At 45.8% G+C, this 17,646-nt stretch overlaps 1 protein-coding gene across 5 annotated transcripts in view; it reads right to left on the bottom strand.

Annotated features, from left to right (window-relative positions):
• DALRD3 (DALR anticodon binding domain containing 3) overlaps positions 1–17,150 on the bottom strand; it is a 47,826-nt gene extending 30,676 nt beyond the window's left edge. For 4 of the 5 annotated variants that reach the window (XM_089656610.1, XM_089656608.1, XM_089656611.1 and 1 more), the window contains exons 1-5: positions 16,933–17,150; positions 14,681–14,988; positions 11,400–11,695; positions 6,142–6,200; positions 3,341–3,454 (exon numbers count right to left, since the gene is read on the bottom strand). In XM_089656610.1, coding sequence (XP_089512736.1) covers positions 3,341–3,454; positions 6,142–6,200; positions 11,400–11,695; positions 14,681–14,988; positions 16,933–17,124 — 969 coding nt within the window. In that variant the 5' untranslated portion in view covers positions 17,125–17,150. The other variant, XM_089656612.1, reaches the window with a different exon arrangement.
• Between the last annotated feature and the right edge of the window lie 496 nt (positions 17,151–17,646).

Here is a 17,646-nt window from a genome sequence, read left to right as displayed (position 1 = left end):
ACTTTTCAGTTAAGATGCTCTTTAAATAGTATAACAATCACCTAAAATTGTACCCTAAGACACTTTTACTAAAAATATCAGTTAGGCAGTCGAAGCCTTGATGATCTTCATGAACAGGAAAACACGATACTATCAGAGTGGAAACAGTAACGGCAGGAAGTCTCATTCCATTGCTTGGTATTAACCCTGTGTGTACCGCATGGCAATCTAAGCCAATCAAAAGCTGCTTATTTAATACATCTCTGGCATGTTAAAGACTTACCTAGCTCAACGATCCCTGCGCTGAATACATCAATACAAATTAATTACACTTTTATTTTTTCTAAAATCTGAAATTTAATGAGCACCCAATCTTATTTTTTATTTATTTAAGGTGAACTTTAGGTAAATTATTATTATTATACAGGATTTATATAGCGCCAACGGTTTGCTCAGCGCTTTACATTGTAGTGGGAGACAATGCAGTAACAATACAGTTCAATACAAGAGGGAGTTGAGGGCCCTGATCCTGGGAGCTTTTGCTCAACATCTCAAACCCACAATATTGGAAACATAAAGAGAAATCTCATTTGTGATTGAATGTTGACAGAGATCATTGACAGCAATAATGAACTTTTATTGGTTAAAATGACACATAAATACAATATAAAATAAAGTTATGGGTCAGAGGTAGTGACCCTGGATCCAATGAATCAAATGTCATCCATATAATAGGTTTCATTAATAATTACATTCTATAGATATATAATTATTGGTTGGTATATGGTATAAATCTATAGAATGTAATTATTAATGAAACATATTATATGGATGACATTTGGTTTGTTTCATTAATAATTACATTCTATAGATTTATACCATATACCAACCAATAATTATATATCTATAGAATGTAATTATTAATGAAACATATTATATGGATGACATTTGGTTTGTTTCATTAATAATTACATTCTATAGATATATAATTACTGGTTATTATTATTATACAGGATTTATATAGCGCCAACAGTTTGCTCAGCGCTTTACAATATAACGGGAGACAATACAGCAACAATACAGTTCAATACAAGAGGGATAGGAGGGCCTGATCCTGGGAGCTTACAATCTAGGAGGGAGGGGTGAGTGGTAAAATAGGTAAAACTGTGGGGGATGGAGTGGTTGGAAGCGTAGAGGATACCAGTATTAGCAAAGGGCGGGATAGGCTTCCCTGAAGAGATAGGTTTTCAATGATCGCCTAAAGGTAAGTAGAGTGGGTAATAGTCTGATAGATTGGGGTAGGGAGTTCCAGAGGATGGGTGACGCCCTGGAGAAGTCTTGGAGACGAGCATGGGACTAAATGACTAACTATACAGCTGAAATAACTGTATGTATTTACATGCCAAAAGGATTTAGAATTCTGTTTAGCTAGTCTTGTGATCCAGGTACCCCTAGCAGACAGCACCTCGACCTCACTGCAATTATCCATTATGGCATAATCCAGGGTCTGCCCCAGCCTCTGATTGGACAATGGAGTAGTAGGATACTCATGGGGTCATCCCTGTTCTCAGTTTTCCTGCAGGCACGTTTACATGATATCACTGTGCAACGCAATACAGCTCTGACTGTCTCAGAGTGTTAGCCCTTCTCTCCCAGTCAAAGTGCTGCTGTACATTGGATTGCAGGAAGTCGGTATTAAGACAAGCACTTAAAGGGGAGAACTTCCGCTTCCGATCGTCTAGGAGGCTGGAGCAGAAGTGGTAACGGGTACCTGTGAAAATTGGGTACCTGCTCCCCAAAGGTGCCAATTGTTCACGGGGAGTGAGGGACCAATCCTTAAAGCAGAACTTCCCCCTTTTGGGTGCAGCTCCACTTTAACGTGGAGTTCAACTCATCCTGTCAAAAAATAAAAGTCAGCATCTACAAAAACTGTAGCTGCTAACTTTTAAAAAACAGCCACTTACCTGTCCCTCGGTCCCGTGGTGTGTCCCCCGCAGCCTGTTTCTCCGGTTGTCATGGTTTTCAGGAGGCCGACATCTTCAGTGTGGGCACCCGGCTGTGACTGGTTGCGGCTTCACAGCCAGGTACCCACTGCACATGCACTAGTAGCGCTGCACTTCATAAATGGTCCTGTAGTCTTCTGGGACCTGTCATGTGTCCCAGAACACTACAGGGAGGAAAGGAGGGAGGACACCTTCCATTTCTGATCGCCTAGGCGAACCGACCGGAATTGGGAGCGGGTACCTGTCAAATTCGGGTACCCGCCCCCCCAAAAGGTGCCAATTCTTAATGGGGAGCGGGGACCAATCCCTGAATCGGAACTTCCCCTTTTGGGTGGCGCTCCGCTTTAAAGTGATTGCAAAGTCTTTTTTGTTTTTAATTAAATAACAAATATGTCATACTTACCTGCTCTGCGCAACGCACCTGCTCTTTTACAGAGAGTGGCCCCAATCCTGCTCTTCTGGGGGTTCCCCCCTCCCCGGTGCTCTCAGCTCCTCCTCTTCTTTGTATGCCACCATAGGAAGCAGCTTCCTATGGCAGCACACATGCGGGATTGATCCTGAGCCGAGCTCTGAGCATCTATTGACACACACAGTACAACTTGGCCCTGCCCCCACTCCCTCCTCACTGGATATGACTGACAGCAGCATGAGCCAATGACTCCCGTTGATGCCTCCATGTCCAGTGAGGAGAGAGAGAGCAGCACTACTGCTCTCAAGCACAGAGCAGGATCGAGATCTGGCTCAAGTCAGTATAAAGATGGGATGGAGGGGATCATAGAAAGTTTTTTACCATAATGCAGAGAATGCATTAAGGTAGAAAAAAACTTAAGCCTTTACAACCACTTTAATCTAGTTCTATGTAAAAAATACATGAAGCCCTTGTGCGGCCGTGAGCCAATCAATGCATGATTTGGCCTAGCCAGTTTTTACAGTCTTTAAGGTTTGGCTGGAAGTGTGGCACCGAGTACAAACATCATAATGACACTTCCCGCTGAAACAAAATAACTGTCAGTTAGCACTGTAGCACCAAAACCCTGTCAGTTGTCACTGGAACAGGAAGTCAGGATACACCTTCTACTGGGGACAGCTGTTTTAAAGATAACTGTCTCAGTGGAGATTTCTCTTCACAAAAAAGAAAAAAAAAGTAAAAAAAAAGGAGGAGGAGGTTGTAACCATTCCTACTCTTGAACAAAGGACAAAGAGTTTTCCTATCACTTCCTAATGCATCACCTAAAACTAAAAAAGTTCTGATTAGAGATACACTTTAATAACCCGTCAAGAATCCTTTGGGTATCTCCACCACTCCTTGTGCTGCTGTACTGAACAGGTCTGTGTACTGTGCATTCTTTGTCCATTACCTGAGTGACGGCTGCTGCTCCGGGCTCCAGCAACCTCCAGAGAAGGTCCAGCTTCTGCTGGTGGAACTCTTCCTCGCGGCTAACGATGTGAAGAACAGCACAGGGTCCTGCCCCCTTGTCATCAGACAGGTAAAATAAAAGTGTACACATCATAAGTAGGGCACATACATTATTCATTTATTATTACAGGTAATTATGTAGAGCCGACAATTTACGCAGCACTTTACATTATTGTACATTCACATCAGTCCCTGTCCTTAACCCCTTGACGCCGGCGGCACACAAATAGGCGGCCGCACGGAACGGGGCTTTTTTCCGTGGGGCCGCATATTTGCGTACCTGTCTTTGTGGTGGGAGCGCGCCGCTCGGCACGCTCCCAGCACAGAGACTGCGGTGTCACTGAGAGCCCCAGGTCCCGTTCTAACGATCGGGACCCGGGACTCCCGATTCCGGGTCACGTGATCGCTGTGAAAGCCTCTGATTGGCTATCACAGTGATCAGTCACTGTGCAGCCCGGCCCCCTTGTTTTTTCTCTCTCTATGAATGGAGAGGAGAGATACATTGTATCTCTCGAACTCCTGATATAGAGAGAAAAAAAACATGTTTGTTAAAAAAAAAAAAAGGAAGATAAATAAATATTAAAAAATAAAAGAAAAAATAAAGAAAAATACCTAGATCAAGGTTTGATCTAGATATACAAAAGGAGGGGGAGGCGCAGCGCTATACAAACTAGCAGACAATAATGAAATTCAGAATCAAACTCACATAATAGACAGTGACTGTGTGCTAATAAAATAAAGCCACTGGATGGTGGCTATAAAGTGAAGGAAGTGCAAAATAAATAAAAGAGTCCAATGGAGGGGTGCTCTTAAGATCCGAGATGATCCTCAGACGTCCAATATTTGGAACCGCAAGGTGATAAGTAATGTAAAGATTGCACACTCACCAGATACGCAATCTTTATGCGCATTTGTATATAATATCACTGGACCTCCGGTGTCATCAAACTGGTCTGGTCAGATCTGGTCAGCATGACTTTCACTGCCTGGTACTCGGATAGATGCAGCTGCTCTGTAGATCTGGCTGGTTCTCACCAGAATTCGGGCAGAACAGACAAATCAGAATAGAATCACAGGACCAGGCCAGCAGTCGGCACGCTCCCAGCACAGAGACCGCGATGTCACTGAGAGCCCCGGCTCCCGTTCTGACGATCGGGACCCGGGACTCCCGATTCCGGGTCACGTGATCGCTGTGATAGCCTCTGATTGGCTATCACAGTGATCAGTCACTGTGCAGCACGGCCCCCTTGTTTTTTCTCTCTCTATGAATGGAGAAGAGAGATACATTGTATCTCTCTAACTCCTGACATAGAGAGATAAAAAAAATGTTTGTTAAAAAAAAAAAAAAAAAGGAAGATAAATAAATATTAAAAAATAAAAGAAAAAATAAAGAAAAATACCTAGATCAAGGTTTGATCTCGTTCAGTACCAGGGCTAGTGTTTGGGTCAAGGTCAGGGTCAAAGGTCAAGGTCAACGGTCAGGGTCAAAGGTCAGAATTAAAAAACAAATTTGGTGTCAGTTAGCGTTTATGTCAGTGTCAGTGTGTTTTAGGTAAAAAAAAAAAAGACAAAAACAAACTGCGCACTATTCTTTCTGGGCTGTACTACGGGTACAAACAACAAATAACATACACATATATGGTATGGCTGCGATCTTCAAGAGCTGGAGACTTTTGGGTTGTTCTATGGAGGTAGGTTATGGTCGTAACAAGAAACACGCAGCTAAATAAAAAAGAAACTATTTTTTTTTATTTTTACTATTTTGGGCCAGTTTTCCTTTGATAATAAAAAAGAATTAGGAGCTATCCATTACCATTTACCACCAAATGAATCCCAATTTGTCCTGAAAAAATCAAGGTATAATCCACCTGGATGTACAAAGTAGTTGGGATGATATGTACGGTTTTACTAACACAGGTCAACGTTGCAGAATTGTGCTTAGGCATTTAGATTTGTTTTACCCTCAGGCGTGAAGGGGTTAAGGAGTTTACAATCCAACATCCCTATCTCACATGCATACAGGCACACAAATACTGGGGACATACTGTATAGGCAGGAGCCAATTATTTATTTCAGGTGCTTGTATAGCGCCGTCAATTTACGCAGCACTTTACATATATATTGTACATTCACATCAGTCCCTAACCCTCAAGGGGAGTACAATCTAAGGTCCCTAACCCTCAAGGGGCGTACAATCTAAGGTCCCTAACTCACATTCATACATACACATACTAGGGACAATTTAGACAGCAGCCAATTCACCTACCAGCATGTGTTTAGACTGTGGGAGGAAACCAGAGTACCCGGAGAAAACCCACACAGGCACAGGGAGAAAATGCAAACTCCAGGCAGGTGGTGCTGTGGCTGGGATACGAACCAACAACCCAAGTACTGCCAGGAGGAAGTGCTAACCGTTTAGCCACTGTGCTGCCCGTCTAGCCTATCAGCATGTCTTTGGGATGTGGAAGTAAACCTATGCAAAGAAGAACATGCAAACTCCATGAAAGGGAGTACATACTCCATGTAGCTAGTGTCCTGTTTGGGTGTTGAAATCAGCACCCGAGTGCTGCAAGGCAGAAGTACTAGCCAATATACCACTGTGCTGCCCTTTTTCCATCATTTAGACCCCAATAGAAAATGACCTCTTCAGAGAATGTGTGATTGAGGGAAGTGGAAGCAACCATTCAGCGAGGTGCAAGGTGGCTCTGCTCAGAACAAGAAGCTAACCGCTGAGATACTTACCATAGACTCCTTGACAGAATTCTCCAGCCATGCCACATGGTTCAGGTCGTCCTCGCTGACTAAATGACAAACACACAGAATAGGGATTTAGTAAGTAAGTAAAGACCAACATGATCAAGAGTTAAGCTAATACAAATCAAGCTGCCTGTCATATGGAAATGTGTCTGCTGCAGTGGATTTGCTTGCTTTGACTTCTACACTACGCAATCCGGGACATCCAACTGTCAGCAACTTCTATACCCCACAGCCCTTTGCTTGCCTTTATCTTGTTCTTGGAGCATTATTCCTCTCATTAGGACATTATTCTCCTCTGACATCAACAATGGGCACTATTCCTCCCACTGACACCAATGATGGGGAACTATTCCTCCCACTGATACCAATGACGGGGCACTATTCCTCCCACTGATACCAATGATGGGGCACTATTCCTCCCACTGATACCAATGATGGGGCACTATTCCTCCCACTGACACCAATGATGGGGAACTATTCCTCCCACTGACACCAATGATGGGGAACTATTCCTCCCACTGATACCAATGATGGGGCACTATTCCTCCCACTGATACCAATGATGGGGCACTATTCCTCCCCCTGACACCAGTGATGGGGCACTATTCCTCCCACTGACACCAATGATGGGGCACTATTCCTCCCACTGATACCAATGATGGGGCACTATTCCTCCCACTGACACCAATGATGGGGCACTATTCCTCCCACTGATACCAATGATGGGGCACTATTCCTCCCACTGACACCAATGATGGGGCACTATTCCTCCCACTGATACCAATGATGGGGCACTATTCCTCCCACTGACACCAATGATGGGGCACTATTCCTCCCACTGATACCAATGATGGGGCACTATTCCTCCCACTAATACCAAGGATGTGGCACTATTCCTCCCACTGACACCAATGATGGGGCACTATTCCTCCCACTGACACCAATGATGGGACACTATTCCTCCCACTGATACCAATGATGGGGCACTATTCCTCCCACTAATACCAATGATGGGGCACTATTCCTCCCACTGATACCAATGATGGGGCACTATTCCTCTCACTGACACCAATGATGGGGCACTATTCCCCCCACTGATACCAATGATGGGACACTATTCCTCTCACTGATACCAATGATGGGGAGCTATTCCTCCCACTGATACCAATGATGGGGCACTATTCCCCCCACTGATACCAATGATGGGACACTATTCCTCTCACTGATACCAATGATGGGGAGCTATTCCTCCCACTGATACCAATGATGGGGCACTATTCCTCCCACTGATACCAATGATGGGGCACTATTCCTCCCCCTGACACCAGTGATGGGGCACTATTCCTCCCACTGACACCAATGATGGGGCACTATTCCTCCCACTGATACCAATGATGGGGCACTATTCCTCCCACTGACACCAATGATGGGGCACTATTCCTCCTACTGATACCAATGATGGGGCACTATTCCTCCCACTGATACCAATGATGGGGCACTATTCCTCCCACTGATACCAATGATGGGGCACTATTCCTCTCACTGACACCAATGATGGGGCACTATTCCCCCCACTGATACCAATGATGGGGAGCTATTCCTCCCACTGATACCAATGATGGGACACTATTCCTCTCACTGATACCAATGATGGGGAGCTATTCCTCCCACTGATACCAATGATGGGGCACTATTCCCCCCACTGATACCAATGATGGGACACTATTCCTCTCACTGATACCAATGATGGGGAGCTATTCCTCCCACTGATACCAATGATGGGGCACTATTCCTCCCACTGATACCAATGATGGGGCACTATTCCTCTCACTGACACCAATGATGGGGCACTATTCCCCCCACTGATACCAATGATGGGACACTATTCCTCTCACTGATACCAATGATGGGGAGCTATTCCTCCCACTGATACCAATGATGGGGCACTATTCCTCCCACTGATACCAATGATGGGGCACTATTCCTCCCACTGATACCAACGATGGGGCACTATTCCTCCCACTGATACCAATGATGGGGCACTATTCCTCCCACTGACACCAATGATGGGACACTATTCCTCCCATTAATACCAATGATGGGGCACTATTCCTCCCACTGACACCAATGATGGGACACTATTCCTCCCATTAATACCAATGATGGGACACTATTCCTCCCACTAATACCAATGATGGGGCACTATTCCTCCCACTGACACCAATGATGGGGCACTATTCCTCCCACTGATACCAATGATGGGGCACTATTCCTTCCACTGACACCAATGATGGGGCACTATTCCTCCCACTGATACCAATGATGGGGCACTATTCCTCCAACTGAATCCAATGATGGAGCACTATTCCTCCAACTAATACGAATAATGGAACACTATTCCTCCCCCTGACACCAATGATGGAGCATTATTCCTCCAACTAAAACCGATGATGAAGCACTGTTCCTCCCCCCACTGACACCAATGATGGAGCACTATTCCTCCAACTAATACCATTGATGGAGAACTGTTGCCCCCATTGACAGCATTGATGGAGCACTATGCCTCCAACTGACTCCAAAGATGGGGCACTAGTCCTCCAACTAATAAAAAAAATGTAGCACTATTTCTCCCCCTGACACCAATGATGGGGCACTATTCCTCCCACTAATATTATACAGGATTTATATAGCGCCAACAGTCTGCTCAGCACTTTACAATATAAAGGGAGACAATACAGCAATGATATAGTTCAATACAAGAGGGTTAGGTGGGCCCTGCTCCATGGAGCTTACACTAATACCAATGATGGGACACTATTTCCCCCCACTGACACCAATGATGGAGCACAATTCCTCCCCCTGACTCCAATGATGGGGCACTATTCCTCCAACTGACACCAATAATGGAGCACTATTCCTCCAACTGACACCAATGATGGAGCACTATTCCTCCAACTGACACCAATAATGGAGCACTATTCCTCCAACTGACACCAATGATGGGGCACTATTCCTCCAACTGACACCAATAATGGAGCACTATTCCTCCAACTGATACCAATGATGGGGCACTATTCCTCCCACTGATACCAATGATGGGGCACTATTCCTCCAGCTGACACCAATGATGGAGCACTATTCCTCCAACTGACACCAATAATGGAGCACTATTCCTCCAACTGGCAGCAAAGATAGGGCACTATTCCTCCTCCTACTGACCACAGGCACTTTGTATTTCTTTACTTCCACAGACCTCCAAACCTTAGGCATTTTCTACTCACACTGGTGACAGTCCAGCCTCCTAAAGTATGAAGGACAGTAAACTAGCCCTTTGGAAAGTTTGGAAACCCCTGGCATAGAATAAACTGTTCTTACCATGAAAGGGCTAGTTGGTTGTCTGACACTATGGGGGTTCTTTACTAAAACCACAGAGTGCAAAATCTGGTGCAGCTCTGCATAGAAACCAATCAGCTTCCAGGTTTTATTGCCAAAGCCTAACTGAACAAGCTGAAGTTAGAAGCGGATTGGCTCCCATGCACAGCTGCAGCAAATTCTGAGTGCTCCAGTTTTAGTAAATTTCTCCCACTGCCTTTCTTCCTCTTTCATCCACTGGCCTGTGCAAAATAAGTCAAGCAAAAAGCAAGAGACCTTGTTCGCATATATAGTATCAGTAGGAGACTCAGAATGACAGCCAGGCCAACAGCATTTCCAGAGGGAGAAGTCAGCAATGGAGACCTCTATCTATCACTCAGATTTCCTAAAAAGTGGTCAGGATGTGTTATCATAGCATACTACTGCTCTAGTCAGAGCTTACACAGGGCTCAAGACTTCCTCCCCACCCCCCAAGCACTAGCACAGTCACATGACAGGAACAGATATTAGTTACCTGCTCCACCATACCCAAAACAACTGGGTGTAAAATAAGGTATTTACCCACTTCCAGTCCGGACACTTTCACCCCCTTCCTGTCCAGGCCAATTTTCAGCTTTCAGCGCTGTCGCACTTTAAATGACAATTGTGCGGTCGTGCAACGCTGTACCCAAATGAATTTTTTAGCATTTTTTTGAGACAGATAAAACTTTATTTTGGTGGTATTTATTCACCACTGGGATTTTTATTTTTTTGCTATATAAATGAAAAATCCCCAAAATTTTGAAAAAAAGTGTTTTTCTTATAAAATTTTGCAAATAAATCATCTTTCTTCATAAATCTTGGCCAAAATTTATTCAGTTATCTTTTTAGTAAAAAAAAAATAACCCAAATTAGTTTATAACCAAAATTTAAAAATTTTAAACATTTTTTTTTACATTTTTAATTTATTTTTTTATATTATTATTTATGGGGTTTTTTTTTTTACATACTGTCACCCTAGCAGTACAGTGTCACCATGGTGACACTGTACTACTTGTGGGGGGTGATGAAGTTTTTTTTTTTTTACACTGATTGCTTTTACACCCATAAAGGCTGTAAAAGCAATTATTTCTCCTTCTCTGTCTGCATTCTTGCAGTCATTGAGAAATACTGTGTGAGCTGTGAATGTGATTTTTACATTTTTATTTAATTTTTTTTTATATAATTTTTTTTTTCTTTTTAACATACTGTCATCCTAGCAGTACAGTGTCACCATATCGTAGTGACACTGTACTACTTGTGGGGGGTGATGAAGATTTTTTTTTTTTTACACTGATTGCTTTTACAGCCATAAAGGCTGTAAAAGCAATAATTTCTCCTCTCTGGCTCCATTCTTGCAGCCATTGAGAAATACTGTGAGAGATGTGATTGGTCACAGCTTGTCACATGGTACAAGGCTGTTGTGAATAGCCCTGTACCATGTGACCTCTGGGATCATTCACAATTTCACATGTAATAAGCAATGATGTCAGAAGTGACATCTTGCTTACACCTATTCATGTGATCACTGATTGGCCAATCAGTGATCACATGATCGGCACCTTACACAGAGGTCCCGTACAGCGATTGGTGTTCCACTGTGTCCACCGGATCGCGGTGCTACACGCTCCCAGGTAGCGCGCACAATCCAAAATGACGGGCGCCGTTTATGAACGGCAACCCGCCCCTGGACTGCCACTGTCCAGCCGTTTATATACAGCGGCCGGATGGGAAGTGGTTAACAAAAATGGAAAGACTTAATATAAAAATGTAATTAAATATAAATGGGGTGGGTGAGGGGGGAGAGGGACCAAGGAAAGCAAAATACACAAAATGTAACAAATCCGACTTACCCAGGAAATGGTCGATATTTGGGTCATATCCCTCCAGGCAGAGGCCATGCTCCTGAGAACTGGATTTCAGATGTACACTGAAGAGGGCGGACACAGAAGACGCATCTGCTGGCGGGTGACAGTCCCCACTGACACTGCTGCTGCTGCTGCCAAGTTCTTCCTTCAAGCAATACTTGTATCTAGAAATGGTCTGATCTACATCCAGAGATTTAACAGAAGGCCATGTGATCCCCAGCTGCTTCAAAAAGTCACCAATGTCCTTGTTCCTGATTGGAGGTATCAAATGGACCTGTTCCCTGGAAAAATGAACACAAACGAGAGCTCTACATCTACTGCATCAGAAACTGGGTTACGTAAAATGAAACCTTCAAAGAGAAATATATTTAAATCTGACCTCCAGCTTTCCCTTTAGTCTTGCAAAGTTTTACCGGCTTCTCTCCTGGACTGATATTGCTTACTCTGATTTCACTGCACACTGTGAGCTTCTCATAGTCTGCATTAGAAGCTGCAGCAAGTCAGATACAGCCCACCTCATTTTCTGGTTGGAGGACACCCAACATTATCTAGCCCAGTGGTCTCAAAACTGTGGCACGGGGTCAGATGCGTCCCTTTGCGTGCCTTTATCTGGCACTTGTGGCACTTTGCCTTCCACTGATTCAAGACACTATATCCCACTGCCACCAACAATGGGGCATAATTCCTGCTACTGACAACAACAGGGCACTATTCCTCCCACGGACACCAACGATGGGGCACTATTCCTCCCACGGACACCAACGATGGGGCACTATTTCTCCCATGGACACCAACGATAGGGCACTACTTCTCCCATGGACACCAATGAAGGGGCACAATTCCCTCCACTGACACCAATGACGGGGCACAATTCCCTCCACTGACACCAATGAGGGGGCACAATTCCCTCCACTGACACCAATGAGGGGGCACAATTCCCTCCACTGACACCAATGAGGTTGCGCTATTCCCTCCACTGACACCAATGAGGGGGCACTATTCCCTCCACTGACACCCATGATGGGGCACTATTCTCTCCACTGACACCCATGATGGGGCACTATTCTCTCCACTGACACCAATGACGGGGCACTATTCCCTCCACTGACACCAATGAGGGGGCACTATTCCCTCCAATGACACCAATGACGGGGCACTACTCCCTCCACTGATACCAATGACGAGGCGCTATTCCTCCCACTGACACCAATGACGGGGCACTATTTCCTCCACTATCACCAGCAAAGGGACACTATTCTCTCCACTGACACCAGCGAGGGGGCACTATTCCTCCCACTGACACCAGCGAGGGGGCACTATTCCTCCCACTGACACCAGCGAGGGGGCACTATTCCTCCCACTGACACCAGCGAGGGGGCACTATTCCTCCCACTGACACCAGCGAGGGGGCACTATTCCTCCCACTGACACCAGCGAGGGGGCACTATTCCTCCCACTGACACCAGCGAGGGGGCACTATTCCTTCCACTGACACCAGCGAGGGGGCACTATTCCTCCCACTGACACCAGCGAGGGGGCACTATTCCTCCCACTGACACCAGCGAGGGGGCACTATTCCTCCCACTGACACCAGCGAGGGGGCACTATTCCTCCCACTGACACCAGCGAGGGGGCACTATTCCTCCCACTGACACCAGCGAGGGGGCACTATTCCTCCCACTGACACCAGCGAGGGGGCACTATTCTTCCCACTGACACCAGCGAGGGGGCACTATTCTTCCCACTGACACCAGCGAGGGGGCACTATTCCTCCCACTGACACCAGTGAGGGGGCACTATTCTTCCCACTGACACCAGCGAGGGGGCACTATTCTTCCCACTGACACCAGCGAGGGGGCACTATTCCTCCCACTGACACCAGTGAGGGGGCACTATTCTTCCCACTGACACCAGCGAGGGGGCACTATTCTTCCCACTGACACCAGCGAGGGGGCACTATTCTTCCCACTGACACCAGCGAGGGGGCACTATTCCTCCCACTGACACCAGTGAGGGGGCACTATTCCTCCCACTGAAACCCTAATTAGCAAGTTGATGAGGGGGGAGGGTGAAACCAGATAAGGCAAATATAAACAGATTAAGCATCAGCTTTAAAAATATCAGACATGTTTGCAGTGCAATTCGGGTGATACCCATGGCTGCCGCCACAGACACAATGGAGAAATGAGAATAAGCATGGACGGACAGCAGCTGTGTTACTGGCAGGACCACAAGGTGAAAAAGGGAAACATAGCCGGAAAAAATAAAACTAATACAGACACTCCATTTAAAGTTATAGTAAACCAAAAATGTAATATATTGCAGCTTACCAATCCTTAGATGTGGTGACTGCATTAGTCATTTTTAGTCTTTTTTCCCCTTCTGTTTTCACCATGTGATCTGGCTAGTAACTCACCTCCTGTATTAGAGCGCCCCCACTCTGCATGAAGGAGCAACAGAGACACCTTTGGAAAGCAGCATTGTCAGCCTGGGGGGAGGGGACACAGCACGAATTTGTCAGCAGATTTCAGCCAATTATTTTGGCTGTATACGTGATGACCAGCTGTGGCCAATCACAGCAATCACCGAGGTCTGTGTTTACAAACACACAGAACAGTGATCTGGCTGTTTTTTCTCCCTGAAATGGTGATCTAGCCAGTAACACTCCTCTTGTATTAGAGCGCCTACTCTCTGGATGTAGGAGCAACAGAGACACCTTTGGACAGCAGCCTTTTCTGAGGGGAGCTCACACTTTATAGGCACTTACAGAAAACAGTTCTTTTCCCTTTGAGATAAAGGTTTTACATAAATAAATCAAAGCTGATCATTGTAAGCACCCCTGTCAGTGGTAAATGGTTTGTCTCAACCCTCTAACTGCTACAACTGCAAGACAGCTTGTACTTTTGAAAAACAAGACTTGCTGGCTGGATCTACAGCTGAAAATAGAAGAAAACAAATGCAGCCACCAAATCTAAGAATTCGTAGGCTGCAATGTAATTAATGTTTGCGTTTTGGGTTTCATACTGCTATAAGGACTGGAATGCTGTATGTTTTTGGGATTTAGAAATGCTCTAACCCAGGGGTAGGCAACCTGCGGCTCTCTAGCTGTTGTGCAACTACATTTCCCATGAGGCAGTGCAAAGATTACAAAACTGACAGTTATAGCTATGACTTGCAGAGGCATGATGGAACTTGTAGTCCTGCAGCTCTCAGGTTGCCTAGCCCTGGTCTAACCAAACCCTAAAGTCTTTTAAAATTTCACTAACCCTCTTAGTGTGAGCACCTCTGCCATGTGATCTGCCACTAATACGGCTCTAAGGTGACTGAGCTTGAAGGTGTCCAGACTGGTGCAAGCGTGCAGGGGGGCGCAGTTCAGGATCAGTGCGGTCTGTACTGCATCCGAGGAGGGCGGGACAGGCCTCATATACGGTGTGAAGTCTCTCAGAATTCGATGGAAGGTGTCAAGCCTGTCCAGCTGGATGACAAGCCCGGCTTCTGTCTGCTGACATTTTTTAATAGGGAGAGTTCCCGGGACTTTTAATGTCATCAGCTTCTGGATCAGATCTGCCGGAACCTGGAAAAGAAAATCACTTTTAGTTTGCTGGAAGACTCCAGTACAATGTAACTCTTATGAGATCCCAGTGTATTCCAAAACTCACTATGGTGATACTTTGTTTCATTGTTTTAAACTTCGCTCACTTTCAAAAGGTGTTTTAGGCATTTTCTGTTTATGAGGCTTTATAATTGATATTCACTTAAAGCGGAGTTCCACTCACCCTGCAAAAAAAATAAATAAAAGTCAGCAGCTACAAAAACTGTAGCTGCTGACTTTTCAAAAAACAGCCACTTGCCTGTCCCTCGGTCCCATGGTGTCCCCCGCAGCCCGTTTCACAGGCCGTCCTGTATTCCAGGAGGCCGGCATCTTCAGTGTGGGCACCTGGCTGATAGCTTGCAGCTTCACAGCCGGGTACCCACTGCGCATGTGCGAGAAGCGCTGCGCTTCATGAATGGTACTGTAGTCTTTTGGGACCTGTCACGTGTCCCAAAAAAACTACAGGGAGGGAGGGAGGACACCTTCCGATTCCAATCGCCTAGGTGATCGGACCGGAAGTGGGAGCAAGTACCTGTCAAATTCTGGTGCCCGCCCCCCAAAGGTGCCAATTCTTAATGGGGAGCGGGGGAGCAGTCCTTAAAGCGAAACTTCCCCGTTTGGGTGGAGCTCCGCTTTAAAGCAGTATTTCAATAATGGAATGACTGCTTTAATAAACGCATTCAGATGTGCATCATGAAGCAATTTATACCTCATTGGAATCGTTTGACAGCAATAAACTGTTTTGGTTATGACCTGGAAAAGCTTCCTAAAACAGAGAAGCAGCAGCTGCTTGAAGGATGTAGGGACATAGAGCCCTAAAAGAGAAAAAGGCAAATTGCACACTATTGTTTCTGGGCAGCACAGTGGCTAAATGATTAGCACTTCCGCCTGGCAGTACTAGGGTTGTTGGTTCACAGCACCACCTACCTGGAGTTTGCATATTCTGCCTGTGTGGGTTTCCTCCGGGTACTCCGGTTTCCACCCACACCACTCTAAAGACATGCTGGTAGGTGAATTGGCTCCTGTATATATTGTCCCTAGTATGTGTATGTATGAATGTGAGTTAGGGACCTTAGATTGTACACCCCTTGAGGGTTAGGGACCTTAGATTGTACGCCCCTTGAGGGTTAGGGACCTTAGATTGTACGCCCCTTTAGGGTTAGGGACCTTAGATTGTACGCCCCTTGAGGGTTAGGGACCTTAGATTGTACGCCCCTTGAGGGTTAGGGACCTTAGATTGTACGCCCCTTGAGGGTTAGGGACCTTAGATTGTACGCCCCTTGAGGGTTAGGGACCTTAGATCGTACGCCCCTTGAGGGTTAGGGACTGATGTGAATGTACAATATATATGTACAGAGCTGTGTAAATTGATGGCGCTATATAAGTACCTGAAATAAATAATTAATGTAACTTCTATCATTTCTTTTATATCTGCCAAATGTGTGGTGTAATGATTACAATTTATTTCTCCTCCTCCATCTATATAAGTACCTGAAATAAATAATAGAGGGCCTGAAAGAGTAAGCTCAGTGTTGTCTGGTATGCTACGACTTGTAGTGACAAAGATTACACTAGGGTGCCCGTGCATGCTGGGACTTGTAGTTCCATAGATAAGGTGGCCGTGCATGCTGGGACTTGTAGTTCCATAGATAAAAAGGTGGCCGTGCGTGCTGGGACTTGTGCAGACATATGTTTATAGGAAGGCAGTGCATGCTGGGACTTGTAGTTCCATATACTGTATGTCGCTAGGAGGGCAGTGCTTGCTAGATTCTTGTAAGTTCCATAGATAATACTAGGGTGGCAATGTATGCTGGGACTTGTAGTTCCATAGATAAGAATATGGTGGCAGTGTATGCTGGGACTTGTAGTGCCTCTGATAACATAGGGTTGTCAGCTTTCCCTGCCCCCTCCCCATGCCATGTGCACCTCTCCCTCGGGGAAGGAATTCCTCAGCGCTCCCCGGGGCACCAGGAAGTCCCGGCTCCTCAGGTTCTTCTGGTTGCTCTCTTTGAACCAGATGGTAAAGGGCGCCCCGCACTCCCGCAGGGCAGCAGCGAGCACCCGCAGAGTCTCCGACACCCACAGTGGCCCCGGCTCTCCCCCATCCTCGGTCTCCATGGCAGCAGTTCGGATACGGAACCTTCGTGTTGTGGTTAGAGTTTCCTGCCGGAGGAAAACAACCAACGGACTCATTGCGGCAATGAGCACGACAAGGAAGTGACACTGCCAAGGGAGTTGACTCGGCAGCCATATTTGTTGTGGGAAGAGTTGGCAAATTTTAAAGTGAACCTGTGAGTGCAGCAATGTGGAGCTGACATTAGGTTGTCACCGCCACTCTGGCTTCACCGTGTAGTAAGCCAGTGGTCTAAACAAGCATGCTGCGGCTGTTCAACTGCATGTCAGTTTTGGGTCTGTAACTTGCTAGGAAATGGAGAGGATCAGGCGGACAGGCCGGATAGTCAACAATGGCAACACCCACTTGACACCATGTGGAACCATCACTCTTAAAGTGAACTAAATGCAAACGTTTTCCATTTTGGATGCAGTAAAGGGGGGGTCTCCATCTGTTGGGGAGATTTCCCTTCATTACCTGTCTCATAACCAAAACAGGAAGTAAGAGGAAATCCCCCTAGGGTAAGG

The sequence above is a fragment of the Staurois parvus genome, unplaced genomic scaffold, assembly GCF_062004578.1.
Source record: "Staurois parvus isolate SC_StPar_1 unplaced genomic scaffold, SC_StPar_1.0 ptg000920l, whole genome shotgun sequence".
Lineage (NCBI taxonomy): Eukaryota > Metazoa > Chordata > Amphibia > Anura > Ranidae > Staurois > Staurois parvus.
Note: the sequence above shows the minus strand (reverse complement) of the source record. Positions and strands in the feature narration are given on the sequence as shown.